The 15,486-nt window shown below is 39.2% G+C and overlaps 1 protein-coding gene across 1 annotated transcript; it reads left to right on the forward strand.

Moving 5' to 3' along the window:
- Positions 1 to 92: 92 nt before the first annotated feature.
- On the forward strand, positions 93 to 15,477 carry LMLN (leishmanolysin like peptidase). The gene is made up of 17 exons (XM_059852638.1): positions 93 to 275; positions 612 to 709; positions 802 to 832; positions 1,327 to 1,409; positions 1,852 to 1,969; positions 2,830 to 3,008; positions 3,628 to 3,733; positions 3,981 to 4,075; positions 4,805 to 4,922; positions 5,701 to 5,808; positions 6,534 to 6,610; positions 7,203 to 7,313; positions 8,030 to 8,162; positions 8,749 to 8,908; positions 9,695 to 9,825; positions 10,502 to 10,712; positions 11,292 to 15,477. Exons 1-17 carry the CDS (start codon positions 120 to 122, stop codon positions 11,384 to 11,386), a joined length of 2,010 nt encoding a protein of 669 aa, XP_059708621.1. The 5' UTR covers positions 93 to 119; the 3' UTR covers positions 11,387 to 15,477.
- The last annotated feature ends 9 nt before the right edge of the window (positions 15,478 to 15,486 follow it).

Raw genomic sequence — 15,486 nt, forward strand, 5'->3', positions numbered from 1 at the left:
GCCCCTCGCGGCGCCATGTCCAATCAGAAGCGTCCGCCGCTCCCGCTCCACCCGCCCATTGGCGGAGGCCGCTCCCCCGGGGCTGCCTCCATGGCGACGCGGCGGAGGGACACTCCAAGATGGCAGCCGAGCCGGGCGGCGGGCGCGTCCGGCCCATCAGCTGCTGCCGCCCGCCGCTCGCCGCCTTCACCGTCGGGCTCCTGCTGCTCCTGCCGCTGCCGCTCTGCACCTCCGCCTCCTCCTCCTGTGACCATCGCGTACCCAGCGGCGATCAGGTGGCGTGGCCGGGGGTCTTCAGGCGGCCGCGGGGGTTGTTGGGGGCAGAGGATCCCTTGTTGGCCGTTCCCGCTGTTGGATCCGTCCTTTCTCGGCTTTTCCGGGCCGGGCTGTGCCGGGTCTGGCCCCGCAGCCCCGGCTGTGGGCGCTGACGACGGCGGGCGGGCGCGGAGCATCCCATTGCGGCGAGGGAAGGGTCGGGAAGGGCTGGAAGGGGCTGGCACGGAGCGATGCTGCCTGGCGAGAAGGAGCCGGGGCCCGGGGCTGCGGGGTGCGGTGTCAGCCCGGCTGAGGGTGAGCTGCCTCATCCCGCGCCTCGTACCTCTCCCTGCCAGGTCGTCTATCAAGTTCCTCTAAAGGAAAATCACGTCTCGAAGAGAAACGTGGATCAACAGCTAAGAATTAAGATTGTGTATGACAGAAGCGTTGAGGAGTGAGTATGATGGTGTGGCAGATTTTTTTTTTAATAGTTGAGAATAGAAACCTTGTGAATTAAAGCTTGTTTGTTTTGTTTTTTAAATATAGTTTGCTGCCTGAGAAAAGACACCTTATAAAGGTATGGTATATTTGCTTCCCCTTTTTGTTTGTATGTGATATAGATGAAATTAAGTTTAAGGCTGGTTTAACTAAAACCTTGAATGCCAGCAATTTAGTATTCCCTAGTTCAGGAAACCAAAACTTTGTGTGTAAATTATACCTCCATAACAAATAATTCCAGAGTTCTGCTGCAGGGTGTTTTCTATATCCCAAGGTGCAAAAGTATCAGTGAGAAATGTGTATATAGTTTTTAAAAGCCTCTTTGAAGCTGTACATTCTAATTAATACTGTTTTCCTTCCCATTTTCTCATTCCAATAACAACATATAGGAATACTGAAACAAAGTATTTTCTGAATATGTTGATAATAATTGAACTTCTCAGAGGGTCAGGCTTTCTCCTGTTGTGCTAAACCACAATAACGAGCAAGTTTCCTGTAACTTGCTGGTTAATGCCTTTGGGGTGAGGTGTGTCTGCACTGCTACTGGGTGACTCTGATTTTTGCTCTTTTCAGAACAAACTCTTCCCACAAGCTATCTCTTATTTGGAGAAGACATTTCAAGTGCGCAAATCTGCCGGTGCTATATTGCTAAGCAGGTGTGTGAAAGTCTGATGAAAATCACTTGCTATATTTGATATTTAACGCTGTGCTGCATAGCCTTTAAAAGAAGATTAGAGTGTAGGAAATGCCCTGCTGAATCAGATCATGGACCCATCTGATCCAGTGGCAGTGGCAGATGCTCTTTTACAAATCTGCCAGTCTTCCACAAGCAACACCTGCATTTGTTGTAGCAGTTGAAATACTGAAACTGTAGATATTCAAAGCTATACATGCTGCCAGTTCTCTTTTATGTGTACTCCCATTTATGAACCTGGTTCTAATCTCTCTTTGAGCCTGTGGATGCTCCATTAACAACTGGAAGCATTATGTCTTCCCTGGTAAGGTAATTAACAATTTTCACTGTGAAAGTTATATCAAGACTGTTCTGTAGTTCTCCTTTAATAATCAAAGCATTGGCTATCTCATGTTTCATTGAAGGCAATGTGTGACAAACCAATATTTAAGGAGAAAGGCTGACCCTCACAGATACTGCCAAAAAGCCTGTGCAGACCATACAAGGTGTGGGCCAGTTATAGTTCCTGAGAAACACCTTCAGGTATGTTCAGCTGTCCAAGTGTTTCCTAATCTTTGAAATATTGTTGTTTATGCTAATTAATGAAAATGTGAATATTGGTAATTGTGCATAAGTGACCTGCTTGCTGGAGATCACTAAGTCTGAATGAAAGAATAGAAAAATTTAAATTAGTGTGAGTTTCTGTAGTTTATGCTGTTGAATCCAAACTCAAATAAAAAAAACAGGAACTGGTTGCTATCTTCTGAGCCTGTGTTCTAATGGCCTGTACAGAGAGGATGAGATTTGGAGCTTGCTAAATTGCCATTAGTCACTTTGTTATTCACCTTGGTCAATGAGTTAGAATTTCGCAGAGTTAATAGTTGGTTTTTGAAGACCTTGTTTGAAGAGTTTATCCACTGACTCAGGAGCATGGTGCAAGAAATGCTTCAGATTTGTTTTCTTGATTCAACTACCGTATGTGATCAGTAGATTTCTGGTTTTCTTTTTTTAACTTAGAAGTTTCAAGTGTATCATTAAAAAGATAGATTACATGAGAAATGCTGTTGCTACTTATGTATACTAGTTTTGTGAGCCAAGATTTTTTTTTAATTTATAAGAAATACAGGGTGCTAATCCTGGGAAGCTTGGCAGGCTTTTTTTTTGTTTGTTTGTTTGTTTGCTTTTTTAAAGCTGCCACCTTCCTTGTATCTAATAAATCATAAGAGTTAGTCATTTGAAAGTGATTCCTTGGCTCTGGTTTTGTTTGCTGTTCTTCACAGAGTGTTTTATTATCTTCTGCTGTCTATTAGGATTTATTCTTGGCTTGAAGCTAATTGAATTGTGTCTTGCAAAATTTTGGTATAAGTGAAGTATTTTAATTGTTGCCTTTGAACGCTTTACAGCAATGCAGGGTGTACAATGACAGTGACTGGCACCGCAGGCCCACAGGCTCCCCCGAGCAGGAAGGGGTTCGAGATGCTGACTTTGTGCTCTACGTTAGTGCTCTCACAACTGACAGGTGTGGCCATGAAAATATCATTGCATATGCAGCCTACTGCCAACTGGAAGCTGAAATGGACAGGCAAGTATTCCCTCTGCTGCAAACTCTCTTTTTAATTAAACTTTCAAGCTTCTTGATTGTTCAGATGTGGAATTTGATTGTTTGCCTTTGTTGTATAACAAAGGAGGTGCCATCATGGACAAGCACTGCATTTATGTAAAATCACAAACCCATCAAATAGTGGTTAACTTGCAGAGTTGAGGTACAGGACTCAAAGCTGATCCTCCACTGTTAGTGCCTAAACTTTTTCTCAAGATCCTGTTTCTCTTAAGGTAAATGTCATGATTTCACAAACTTAAAGAATGCAAGTTCCTACTTATATTTTGTTTCCATTTCAGTTATAGTCACTCTCACAGTCTTTGTACCTCCCCTAGGATCTTACCTAAAATTCAAGTTCCTTGCACTGTTGTCACTGAGACCTGTGCAGAATACTAAATATAGAAATTGACTGACCCCATCCCACTGCTCCCCATCCCAACAGCAAACTAGTCACTGTGTTAACAGATATTTATAAATTATTATTATAATATTTTTATATTAGTCTGCATCTTCTTTAGATCTTCTGCTGCTTCAAGTGAGCAATTACTTGAATTTTGTAGTATTTTACCGAAAACCATTTAACTTTAAAACTCTCTTCCAGGCCGATAGCAGGATATGCTAACTTGTGTCCAAACATGATTTCAACACAAGCTCAGGAATTTGTTGGCATGTTGTCTACAGTGAAACATGAGATAATCCATGCACTGGTAAGGCTTGATGAAATGTTGCCCTGAAATGGGTGCCTGCTTGCTCACATGCCTCTGGCTTGTTGCCAAGAGAAGGATGTTTGGTGGAAAGAATCTCTGGCTTTACCTCCTTCAATTTGTGTTAATTGCTTTGGAGTGTTGTACCTCCAGTGTATCTCTGGTGGGTGTGGGGACTCTTTCATGGTGTTTGACTTTGTAAATGAATGTCTTACCAAAGGTTTCCATGTGCTTGTTTTTTGACTTAAAGGGTTTCTCTGCTGGACTGTTTGCATTTTATCGTGATGATGATGGAAAACCTTTGACACCAAGATATGCAGATGGACTTCCTCATTTTAATGAAAGGTATTTTTTTGGACCTCTTGGTACTCCCAGTGAAGGATGTTTTCATGTTGCTTTTTTAGGATGTATTCTTGCCTGTTAAAAATCCAACTTCATTCCATTATTAGAGTGACTTTCCTTTATAATGTTCAAACAGTGGTGTGTGGTGACTCTCTAGTCTTTCTTTACATTGTCATTAAGCACTTATATTATCCACATATACTATAAACTAAGAGAGGATTTCATTTATCAGAAGGCTGGAAGTTAAGCCTTATAATTATCCATGCTGCCTAATGTCAGTGCAGTTCATTTTTAAGATTTATGGTTATGCAGAACGGACAATGTATGTAATCTGCTATGTAAAGTTTCTGATTTGTTACAGAATTAGCAGTTTGCATTCTTTTTTTCGTTTTTTGGTTGGTATTGAAGATATTATTCTAGGAGATGGAAGGGTAGAAAGGTGTTTTTTTTACAATAGCAATTCTGAGGGGTTTTATTTAATTTCTTACATTTTTGCTAACTGTAGAAAATGCACCTTGAGTCTATAACTAATCTTACTTTGCCTTGTTAAATCAGTTGTGTGTATAATAAACACATCTTAAAAAGGAGAAATCCTGCATAGTAAGATTTTTAAATTTAGAAAGCATGAGGGAGTATAGAGATTATCCATGATTCTGTTTCTTATGGAGATAGGTCTTTGCACAGTGACATATCTTTGTGGGAAGGATTTGTAACCAAACTTTCTCCTTACAGCCTAGGTTTGTATCAGTGGAGCAATAAAGTTGTTCATAAAGCAGTGAGGCTGTGGGATGTACGTGGTGGTAAAATGCTGCGCCATGCTGTTCATCTTCTGGTGACACCTCGGGTAGTTGTAAGTGTGCATTACCTTTCAAGCTTTGTATGCCAAGGTTGCCAGGACATTCTTGAGTCATAAGTATTTCTTATCCTTGAAGAGTGCCCTTCCCTGGAAGCATGGCTCAAAGCCTGGGCCATTAACAATGTGTAATTGAGAGGCTGTAGCTAAAGCAAAGTAGAAAATGGGTGACAGACAATATGAAATAAAATAAATTGACATAATAAGAGAAAATGAAGGGAAATAAAATTACTTCAAGGTAAATTATAAAAGGTTAAGCAAAACTGATGTTGAAGAAATTCCTTAGTCCTACTCTTTAGATATTTTCCTACAGACTTGAGACACCTCCCGCTCCTTTAATATTAAAATTTTGTCATGTTTAAAAAGAAATTCCTCAAGGATTTTTGAAAATCTTTCTTGCTTCCCACGCATCAGACTCTCTCTTTGTGCCCCCAGCAGAACATATGCTCAAGTGTTAACAAATTGGATTTGGAAATAAGTCATAGTGTTAATCGCATTTGGCCACAAATAATCTTTTTGTTTTAAATCTAAGACAGTATATAGAGCAAACATGGATTAATTACCACTGGTTTTGCTCATTTATTTCAAGGAGATGAGTAGATAGTATGATAGCTTTGCTGTTAGGGTGCTTGCTTAGTCAGCCTCTGAGTAGATAGTAAAATGGTAGAAAAAGAAATGCTGAAATACTTTTAATAGGTAATTCTAGAGCACTAGGACTGCATGTGGGCATCCATCTCAGTATTTTGAGAGTTGTGTTGAAATGTTTTCTTTCTAGGAAGAAGCCCGAAAACATTTCAGTTGTCCAATTCTAGAGGGAATGGAGCTTGAAAATCAAGGTGGCATGGGTACTGAGCTCAATCACTGGGAGAAGAGGTTGTTGGAGGTTTGTGCTGATACTAGGAATGGAAGGGAGTGTGGAAATGTCTGCTCTCTGTGCTTTGATTTTTCGGTTTATTGTGGTACCTACTGGAGCCTTGAAAATGCAGGAGTATCAAACCTCATTGAAATACATCACAAATAGTACTTGATACTTAAATATTTAGAGATCCAGTTTCTAGATACATCTGTCTTTCAGCTTTTTTGCTAAGTTTCAGAGTATGAGATCAAGTGTTACTGAAAAGCTAAATGTCTCTTACTCCTGTCTGCTATTTACCCTTTTGAGAAGGTTTGCTCCCATTTTGGGGCAAAGGGGATAGTCCTTTTAGTCAATTGAGCTTTGTTGCCCTCCGCTTCTTAAATACTTCATTATTCTATTTATTACCTTGACTTCATCTTTTTTCACATGCTCTGGCTTTAGCTTTTGCCCTGGCTCCTCCAGAACTTTGCCTGACCAAGGAAACACTTATTTCCCTCTTAATGTTTAAGCTAACTTTTATTTGTAACTTAGCGCTGTGTGATATTTTTGGCAGAGTTACATTATCTAGTCATTGTTTTATGCAATAAGGTAAACAAGAAGGGAAATGCTTCAGGACAGTCTTTTTATGAAGGACTATGGGATTTGATTGTCAATAGTAAAAAGAGAACAGAAATAAAATGCTTTGTCCTAGGAAGCATTTTCTTACAATAATGATTTTGTGTGGCTTACCAATTATAACTGGTAACTTTCAGAATGAAGCAATGACTGGATCCCACACTCAGAATCGAGTATTTTCCAGGATCACCTTAGCATTAATGGAAGACACAGGGTAAGAATTGAGAATGGGAGGGTGGGTTTTAGTTCATTTGTGTTTGGTTTGCACTGTACTTGATTTTATTTCAAATTGATACACTTGTGCTTATCCCTCTGCAGCAGAGTGAATTATCAGCATAATTAGCTTTGCATTAGATAAGGAGTCATACCTTGTATGTTACTTTTTCTTCACGTGTTTCAAAACCCATTTTTAATCTAGCCTTAAAAAGCCAGGCATTGCAATCCAAAGTGCTGTTTTCAGCATTTACTTTTTGTCTTAATGTGAGTCTTCTTTCAATTGCATGCAATACGTATTGATTATTTTTTTCAGCTCTTCTTGCAGATATAAAAGCAGAAATTGACTAAGCTTTCATCTTTCCGTATGCATTGTTCCTTTGCAGATCACAAAATTTTCTTCTAGTTCACTGTGACTTGGAAAAATAGTGAAGTCATAATGTATTTTCCTGTAGGCAGAAGGGGATGTAGTTTCCCTTTTTCTTAATTTGAAAACCTTAAGGCATAATATGAAATTCTTTGAACTGCTGTTTTATTAATCAGAGCAGTAATTTTTGAAGTAACTGTATTCTCATTTCAAAATACCTTTGCAGATGGTATAAAGCAAATTACAGCATGGCAGAGAAATTAGACTGGGGACGCAATAAAGGCTGTGACTTTGTAATGAAGAGCTGCAAATTCTGGATTGACCAGAAGAGACAAAAGTAAGAATACAGTCTTAAAAAAAAAATTTAAAAAAGAGGAAACCCTGATGCTTGTTTACATTTGTCCTTCAAATGTAACTCAGTAAAAAGAGGGAGAAGTTGGTAGAGATGGAAAAGAAATGCTGCCCTGCATCCCACCCAATTACAGTAAATACAGAGGCAAACGGTGTGGAATGCATTTACACTTTGAGAAGGCTGCACTTTAGAGAGGACAGGTAGTACTTACTCTAAAAGTGTTTGCCTTCTTATTTTGTGCCTTTTAATTGGGAATGCTGCCTGTGTCATTTTGCTGGACTGTACTTAAAGCAACTGAAGGAGATGATGGCCATCTTCAAAACACAGCCTGCCTTGTTTGTTCCTTAAAACCTTGTTTGTTCTTTACAATCCTCAAACATTTCTAGCACACAGCTGCATAGTGGGCCTGTTTTGCTTATATTTTTTGTTCTTGAAAATGTACAAAGCTGTGTCATTAAAACTAAATAGCTGAATGTGTTGTAACTTTGTTTGCTGGCTTGATATTCTTTAAATCAGAAAGGTCAAAACCAGACAAATGAGAAGAACTAGCCTCCAGAGAAGAAGTCAGTGCTTCTTTGTGTGATTGACTGAGTCTAGAGGAGAATAGGAACAAAGTCTTGACAGGCTGCTTATGTAAAGTAGTTTAATTGATCTGATGTGATTTTTATTCTGGTTTTGTTGGCTTGCTTTTTGTTTTTGAGGAAGCAAATAATCAGTCCATACTGCGACACTTTGAGGAGTAATCCTTTGCAGTTAACCTGCAGACAGGACCAAAGAGCAGTAGCAGTGTGTAACTTGCAGAAGTTTCCAAAGCAGTTACCTCAGGAATATCAGGTATAATGCATCCTACTTTACAATAACTGAAGTGTTTTCATTGTTGAGCTTTGCAGCCTGATGATTGTATTTGCTTCTGGTTTTTTTCTTCTGAACTATCAGATGACAGTAGATACTGTGAAAAATGTCTACCTAGTTTATTACAAGGAGTCGGAAGATTGATAAAAACCCCTTGTGATCTTAATAAAAGAAAATGATGTTGCTTGGCTATCTAGTCAAATACCTGACAGAAATTTTGCAGTGTAACAGAAATCCCCCAAAACGTCTTGTTTGGTGGATTTCTTCCCCCAGTCTTCTGCCCTTTGTCACTGCACACTAAGAAATCTGTTCTGTTTACATGCCAAAGAATGTAATTATTAGAAAGAGGGGAATCAGGGGCAGAAGCTGGGAGTGATGCATGCAGATGTAAATCTCTGCTTTATTTACATATTCTTATACTCATCTGGTTCATGGGTGTTGTAAGGTGCTGTTAATATCATTCCTGAGTAGTAACAGCTGATGTTCTTGCAGCTGTAATGATTTGGTCTATTTAAAAAAAACAGCTGCCTTTGCACAAACTGCTTCACTACTGTGTTTTGCTTTGCAGTACTTTGACAATCTTAATGGAGTACCAGCAGAAGAACTGCCTTACTATGGTGGCTCAGTAGAAATTGCTGACTATTGTCCCTTTAGTCAGGAATTCAGCTGGCATTTAAGTGGTGAATTTCAACGCAGTTCAGACTGTAGAATAATTGAAAACCAACCAGGTCAGTATTCAGGACTTCAGGGTGGTATTGCAGAGATTGCATTTGTTAACTTAGAATAGACTTGCTGCATGTTCAAATTAACTGCATGTGAATTTTTTCACTCATGAGGTTTCACACCACCATCTGTGTAAACACTGTGCTGTGGTAAGAGGCATAGCACAGCTATTGTGTACACCTGAGGCAAACTCACATATCTAATGCAGGAATTGCATAAGGAGTGAACAGATACCTACCCCAAATGACCCAAATACAAGACAAAGAATGGGGGTGGGGGAGAGGGTTGTTTATTGAGCCTCTGAAATGTGATTGCACTTTTCACCTTTGTAGATATTTTGTTCAAGGCCAGGGTCTTTGTGAGTTACCAGAACAGGGGCTTGTCTCTTAGTGTAATGCATGGATGTTCAGTATTGCAGAGCTCCAGAATGCTGTAGGGTATTACCTGTCTGTGCAGTTGTCTCAAAAATAAACACCCTCTGCCCTCAAACCAGCAATCACAGCTGGCATTCCCTGAGGGCAAAAATAACCACTTTCTGATGGAAAGTGCTTGCTCATTGTGGGTTTTTTGTGGTTAGTTGATTATTTTGTTTGTTTCTAAAATTTTGTGTTTCTTCCCATGTTATTTTTAAGATGTTATAATTCCCAAATTGATAATAATTCAGGGTCTGAAACATTCCAAAAGTAAACCTTGACTTGTATGTGGGGACATAGATTAGATAGCCTTTTAAATTGATAGGGCTTTCTATTCCTCTGGTTAACTTGTAATTCAGTATATTCCTTCTACCTTAGATCCTACCAAAAACTATGGTGCAGAGAAATATGGACCAAACTCTGTATGTCTTATTCAGAAATCTGCTTTTGTTATGGAACAGTGCAGGAGGAAACTCACTTACCCTGACTGGGGTAGTGGATGTTATCAAGTAAGTATTTGTTGGGTCTTTGGTGGGTTTTCTTTTTTAATAACCCTAAAGGGAAAAGTCAGGCTTAAGATGTAGCTTGTGACTGTTAGAATTTTTCACCTGCATTCTAATCTATGGATGATATAACATACTTTGAAAACAATCTTCCAACCATAAGCCTGTAATTTAGATAGTTAAGTGCACAACTCTGCAAAAGTGGTCATTAGCAGAAGCCAAGTTTTACTCATTCTCAGCTGATGATTTGCATAATTGCACAAAAAGAGTATAGTCAGTGTTTTGAAGCATTCCTGAATCTCGTAGTTGCTCAGATTGCATTAAATACTTGCAGTTAATCTGTGCTTCTGCTAAATCACTGTAGTTACACAGTTTGTGGTCATCCCCAGTGGGTACAGCTGTGAGAAGCAGGTGAGCAGCACTGAAGGTAGTGAGACATGGAGTGCCCAGGTGCACTGACCAACCACCAAAGGGAACAGAGGGCACACGGTTGCAATGCATGAACATGAGGGGTATGAAAGGTTGGGCTAAAGAACAAGAAGGGCAGACACTTGAAGCCTTCTGAAGTGGTCTGGTGTTCTGTAATTGTGTGATGATATTCTGTCTATTGTGGCAGTCTCAATTGTGACATATGCTGCGACAAATCATAATACAGACTTGACTCTTACTCTTTTATTTGAAGGTTTCTTGTTCTCCACAAGGGCTGCATGTGTGGGTCAAGGACACTGCATACTTGTGCAGCCGCTCAGGCCAGGTGTTGACTGTGAGCATTCAGATGAATGGCTGGATACACGTTGGCAATCTGATTTGCCCAGCCTGTTCAGACTTCTGTGACTCCTGTCCCCCAGAGAGGGATCCTCCAGCTTCTAACTTAACAAGAGCTGCGCCCATTGGTAGGTTGCCTTTTTTTGCTGAAGTGAAACTTCAGTATTAAATATCTGAAAACGTCAAAGATTTGTGTCAGCTCTGACTGTCAGGAACAGGAAAGGAAGGCTATGGCTATTTTAAGATCCCAGGTGTAGGAGGTAAAGGAAAATAGTAAAGGTGCCCTGCATTTTGCTGTGCAGTCATGCAGAACAGTGACTAACACAAGAGAAATGTGTCTGAAACATAATGCCTTCGTTTCATGTCTCCTTCTGGTAATCATCCCAGAAATCTAGCTTTAGCCTGGGAATTTATCTGGAAATCTGACCTGTGTTTTGAAGGCCATATTGTTATTATAATCTTAAAAATTAACACCTTGGTGGAAAGCGAGTTCTCACTTGTATAGCTTCCTATTGATAACGTTCATGTTGTAATGCAGAAAGATCAGAGTTTTCTTTTTGAGGAAGGTAAAAAGCTGAATTCACTAAATACCAGTTAATGTTTTATCAAGAAGTTGGTTTTAACTCTTTGGTGGTTTTTAGTGTTCTCTTTGTTATTTTATCTTATCTTAAAATGTAAAATTTATAATTTTTTTTTTTTAATTTTAGACTTATGCTCCTGCTCATCCAGCCTGGTTGTAACCCTTTGGCTGCTGGTGGCCAACTTAGTTCCCCTGCTAACAGGATTGTTTCTCTGCGCATAGACTTGAGCTTGGGGCAAGAAGAAGTTGTGAAATAATACCCATCCTGCTGCCCTCCTTGCTATGGAGCACGGGGGTTCTGTCTCAGCAGGCAGCTCTCCTGCTGAACCTCATCTCCCCTGGCAAGTATTGCTGCACACAGTAGTCAGGGAGGTGTTAACAAAAGCAGGCAGAATTTTGAGAGGAGGAAAATTTACCTTGTCTTCTCAATAAGTGCCAGTATTTTCCTGAATTGCAACCTATGATTTTTTTGACGCCGTAACAACATCCACTTTGCCAACTGTGTTAAACTACCTGGCAGCTCAGTCAAGATTTGAAATGAGAACTCTTCTGTAATGGAATTGAGGGCTGGTTTTTTTGTTATGTCTGTTGTGTGATTGGTAGCAAAGCATCGTCAAACTGGAAATATACCTCAGTGGTTTACTCAAAAGCCGTGTAAATATCAGTTGTCATCACTGCTGATAACCAAGGCCTAAAGAGGCTGGTAATTTGTGTGTTTGTTTTATTAATTCTTACAATTTTGTGGGGGAGAAAGTAATTGGATAACCAGTGGTCGGCAGATGCCTCCACAACTGTATTCTGCAGCTTTGAGCCCCCTCAGAATTCATACTAGGTAAAGCAGCTAATTCTTGGGGTTCATTACATCTTCCTACATGCACAAAATGGAATTTCAGACTGGTAACTAGAGCAACTGTCTAGAAATCCCATTTTCATTTAGCGTGTGCCAGTTCTACTGTGAAATTTAATACATCACATTTGAATATCCTCTAGAGTTTGCCAGGCAAATGCTTTTCAGTACTGATACTCAGACTGTAAATTTGGGATAGGATTCATGATTATTTTTTATTTTGTTGGTTTGTTTCTCAAATAATGGCATTATTGTTTCAAAACTGGTATGAACATTACTGCAGATGTTCTCACTTCTTCTTGAAGAGCAAACCAGTAGCAATGGCAGCTATAATCTTACAGGATCATGCTGATGTCTCTAGACCAAAAACTATATTGAATGTGGAAGGAAAGCCTAATCTGTTTTCTTTTTTTCTTCCCTCTACTCTTTTTGGACATGTAAATACTATGGATTATTTGAGTATTTGTAGTAAGCTGAGAATCAGATGGTTTGAGCCACATGAGGGCAGACCTTGCTACAAAATTAATCACTTGATGATAAAATATATAAGAGGAAGGAAATGAGTAAAATGTGTCAAGGTAAGGACAGCTGCTCTATAGGACCCTTGTTTCTATTTATTTCTGACTATAATGTGTTTACAAATAATCCTGTTCAGAGGTAAAGAAACTCTTTGTGGTTCAGTCCACTGTCTGTCCTTTTAGGACAGTTTTCACTCCTGGAAAAGTGTTAAATTTAAGCGAGCAGACATGCCCATTGCACTAAAAAATGCAGATATAGGAAGAAAGATGATGTTACTTTTCTTCTTAAATGTTCTGTGGCATTAAAATTATCAGTGACTGGATCCCTTTCCTAAATGGAAAGTAGGGAGATGGAGTAAAACTTTAGGTACAATTATGCTGTAATAATAGGACTTCCATCATGATTGTAAGAAATTCTTTGTGCCTACTGGACTTGATTTTGTTGGGTGTTTTTATTATTTTTTTTTTATTTAAGGAAACTTATGACACTGCTGAGGCAAGTAAGGTGCAACCTTAAACTGTCTAAAGACATCACAGTTGAGAGTACCTTGCACTGGGCTAGTTCATTTTCTTAACTGCAGGTTAAGCTTGCTGTGAATTACACAAGGCCTAGGCTAGCCTTAAATCAGTGTCTCGGAGAAGCAATACAAGTCAGGACTCAAAGGCTTTAAAATTGTACAAACTGAATTATGAAACACTCAGATTGATAAGTGCACGCTAATTATTTTAATACAGCCACAGTCAAAGTAAACTGATACCTGGAAAACATAAAGGTTTGAGAATACATCTTAAGTCCCAGAGGTTGATATTGTATTTTTTGTCTGTTGTGCAATAATACAGTTGAAATGGTATCACTCAACAACAATGCTTTTGATACTTGAAAAGAAATTACAGGTTATTTTTTCTTACTGTGAAATGTTTGCACTGTCTGAACTTTCTGGTTAACTTTATAACTGTTAAACTTTTTAACTGGTGTTAATTTATTATGCTCAGTATTTGATATAATGGTCTTCTGTCTAAGTGTGAGATTTGTCATATTTAATTGAATATTTTTATCTTCTACACAGTTGTTTATCTTGAGGGCTTTTCTTCTTTTAATCTCTCTTCCTGAGAATTAACTGAAAGATGGGTTAGAAAGTTGATGCTTACCTACTTCTGAATTGTATGCATTAATTAAAGAAAGGGGATGTAGTGCTTTGTACTGAAAGGGAAAAAATCTATCAGCCTGTTAGAGCTCTTGTGGTCAGGTTCCCCAGTACCTGCTAAGCAGCTGCATCAGTGAATTCAGTGAAGTAAAACTTCTACTGCCTTAATAATCTGAGGTTTCGGTTGTAATTTCTTTGTCGTGCAGCCCTTGAGCTGCCTGTGAACTGCAGAACTGAACGTGACTTTGGGGGGTCGGGCGTGGAAGGTACTTTAGTCAGAAAAATGCAACATCATCTATCCCACCAGTGGTTTAGCAGCTGCTAGCAGCTGTAGCTTTGTGGGAACTGCCAGGGAATGTGTCAACTTAAAGTGGAAATGAACTGGTAAGCTGTCATACAGAATATTTGAGTAAAGCTGACTACCTCAGTTCTGTTTGTCTTTGCGTTCAGCTTTTAGCCTGCTGTGAACTTCCAGATCTTAACATGAATTAAGTCAAATCATGTCTCAGGTTTTTAAGACTAAAATTACTACCGTAGGAAGCATAAGCCATTTTTGAGTATAGAACACAGCTAAAATTGTAGCTTAAGCAGATCATTATGTAGCCTTAAGTGTAGTTTCTGCCATAAAATTCAGAATTCTTTTAAATAAATGCAGAGTTTGCTGTGTTAGGTGTCCTGACCACACGTGACCAGTCCCTCCTATTGCATCTCTTAAGTGTGAAAACTTGGAAATACAGCCCATTTAAGCCTTGTGTTTCACCAGAGAAGACTGGGCAGCAGGAGCCCTGGACGTTCTGCTGAGATGCATGAGCTTGCTCATCTGTAACAGAAACATTTTCAGTGTATAGTGTCCACAGTTTTAACTATAATTTTTAAAAAATATTCCATTTTTGCTTAAGGAAGTAAATTAGTCTTGCAGTCTGTTTTGGTCCCAGTAGTTCAAATACTTTCAAATAGAAATTAAAGCAAGTCATCTTTTAAGAACACATTTTTTCTAGTGTTGCAGTTATAAGGAGGAAAGATCGCTTTTGGCTGGAGAATGCAGCAAGTAAAATCACATGGAAAAGCAGCAATTCATTCCTCCTGAAATGAATTGAGGTCTTGGGATACAGTCACGGCCCTTGATGTAGGTTAATTACTGAAAGAGAATTACATCCCCTATTAATTGACTGTCAGTCCAACACAGCTCAGTCTTTCTGCTGAGCTCCAATATACTGGGGAGACTGTGGATATGAGAGCAGATACATCCACAATCCCTTATGAGGCCAGTTTTTTTCTTAAATCTTCCTGTGCTGCACATCTTTCTGCTTGATGATATTTAGTAGAGAGGGAGGTGTACATCCTTCCCCACATTTCCAAGGAGTGACTTTCAGCCAGCTGAGCAGCTCAAGGTCTTTTCCCTGCAAGACTGAACCCCTGTTTTTAGCTTGTCTGGATGTGTGGGTGCCTGCCTGCATGTATGTACTGCTCTGCAGGATCTGGGGCTGTTTGTGCACTGAATAACGGGATCTTACATTACCAGACTTCCAAAGTGCAAATGTTGCCTTTTAAATGTGAAACTTACCTTGGAGATAAAACAACTGTTTTGAGAGAACTGGCTGACCTTGAACATGTGTTTTCTATTTTGGTACAGAATGTAAATATAGAACTAACTATTTTACACAGATTTTGGCTGGACTGAGATATAAGGGCTAATTTGTGTTATTTATGGAGTAAAAATTTCCTTATTTTACTGTTTAAAAAAGGTATGTCATGCAACAGAAGAAAATACTGTTCTTCAATAAAATATCTGTAGAATATTAATTCTTCTTG

Source organism: Haemorhous mexicanus, chromosome 8 (assembly GCF_027477595.1).
Source record: "Haemorhous mexicanus isolate bHaeMex1 chromosome 8, bHaeMex1.pri, whole genome shotgun sequence".
In the NCBI taxonomy this organism is placed as follows: Eukaryota; Metazoa; Chordata; class Aves; order Passeriformes; family Fringillidae; genus Haemorhous; species Haemorhous mexicanus.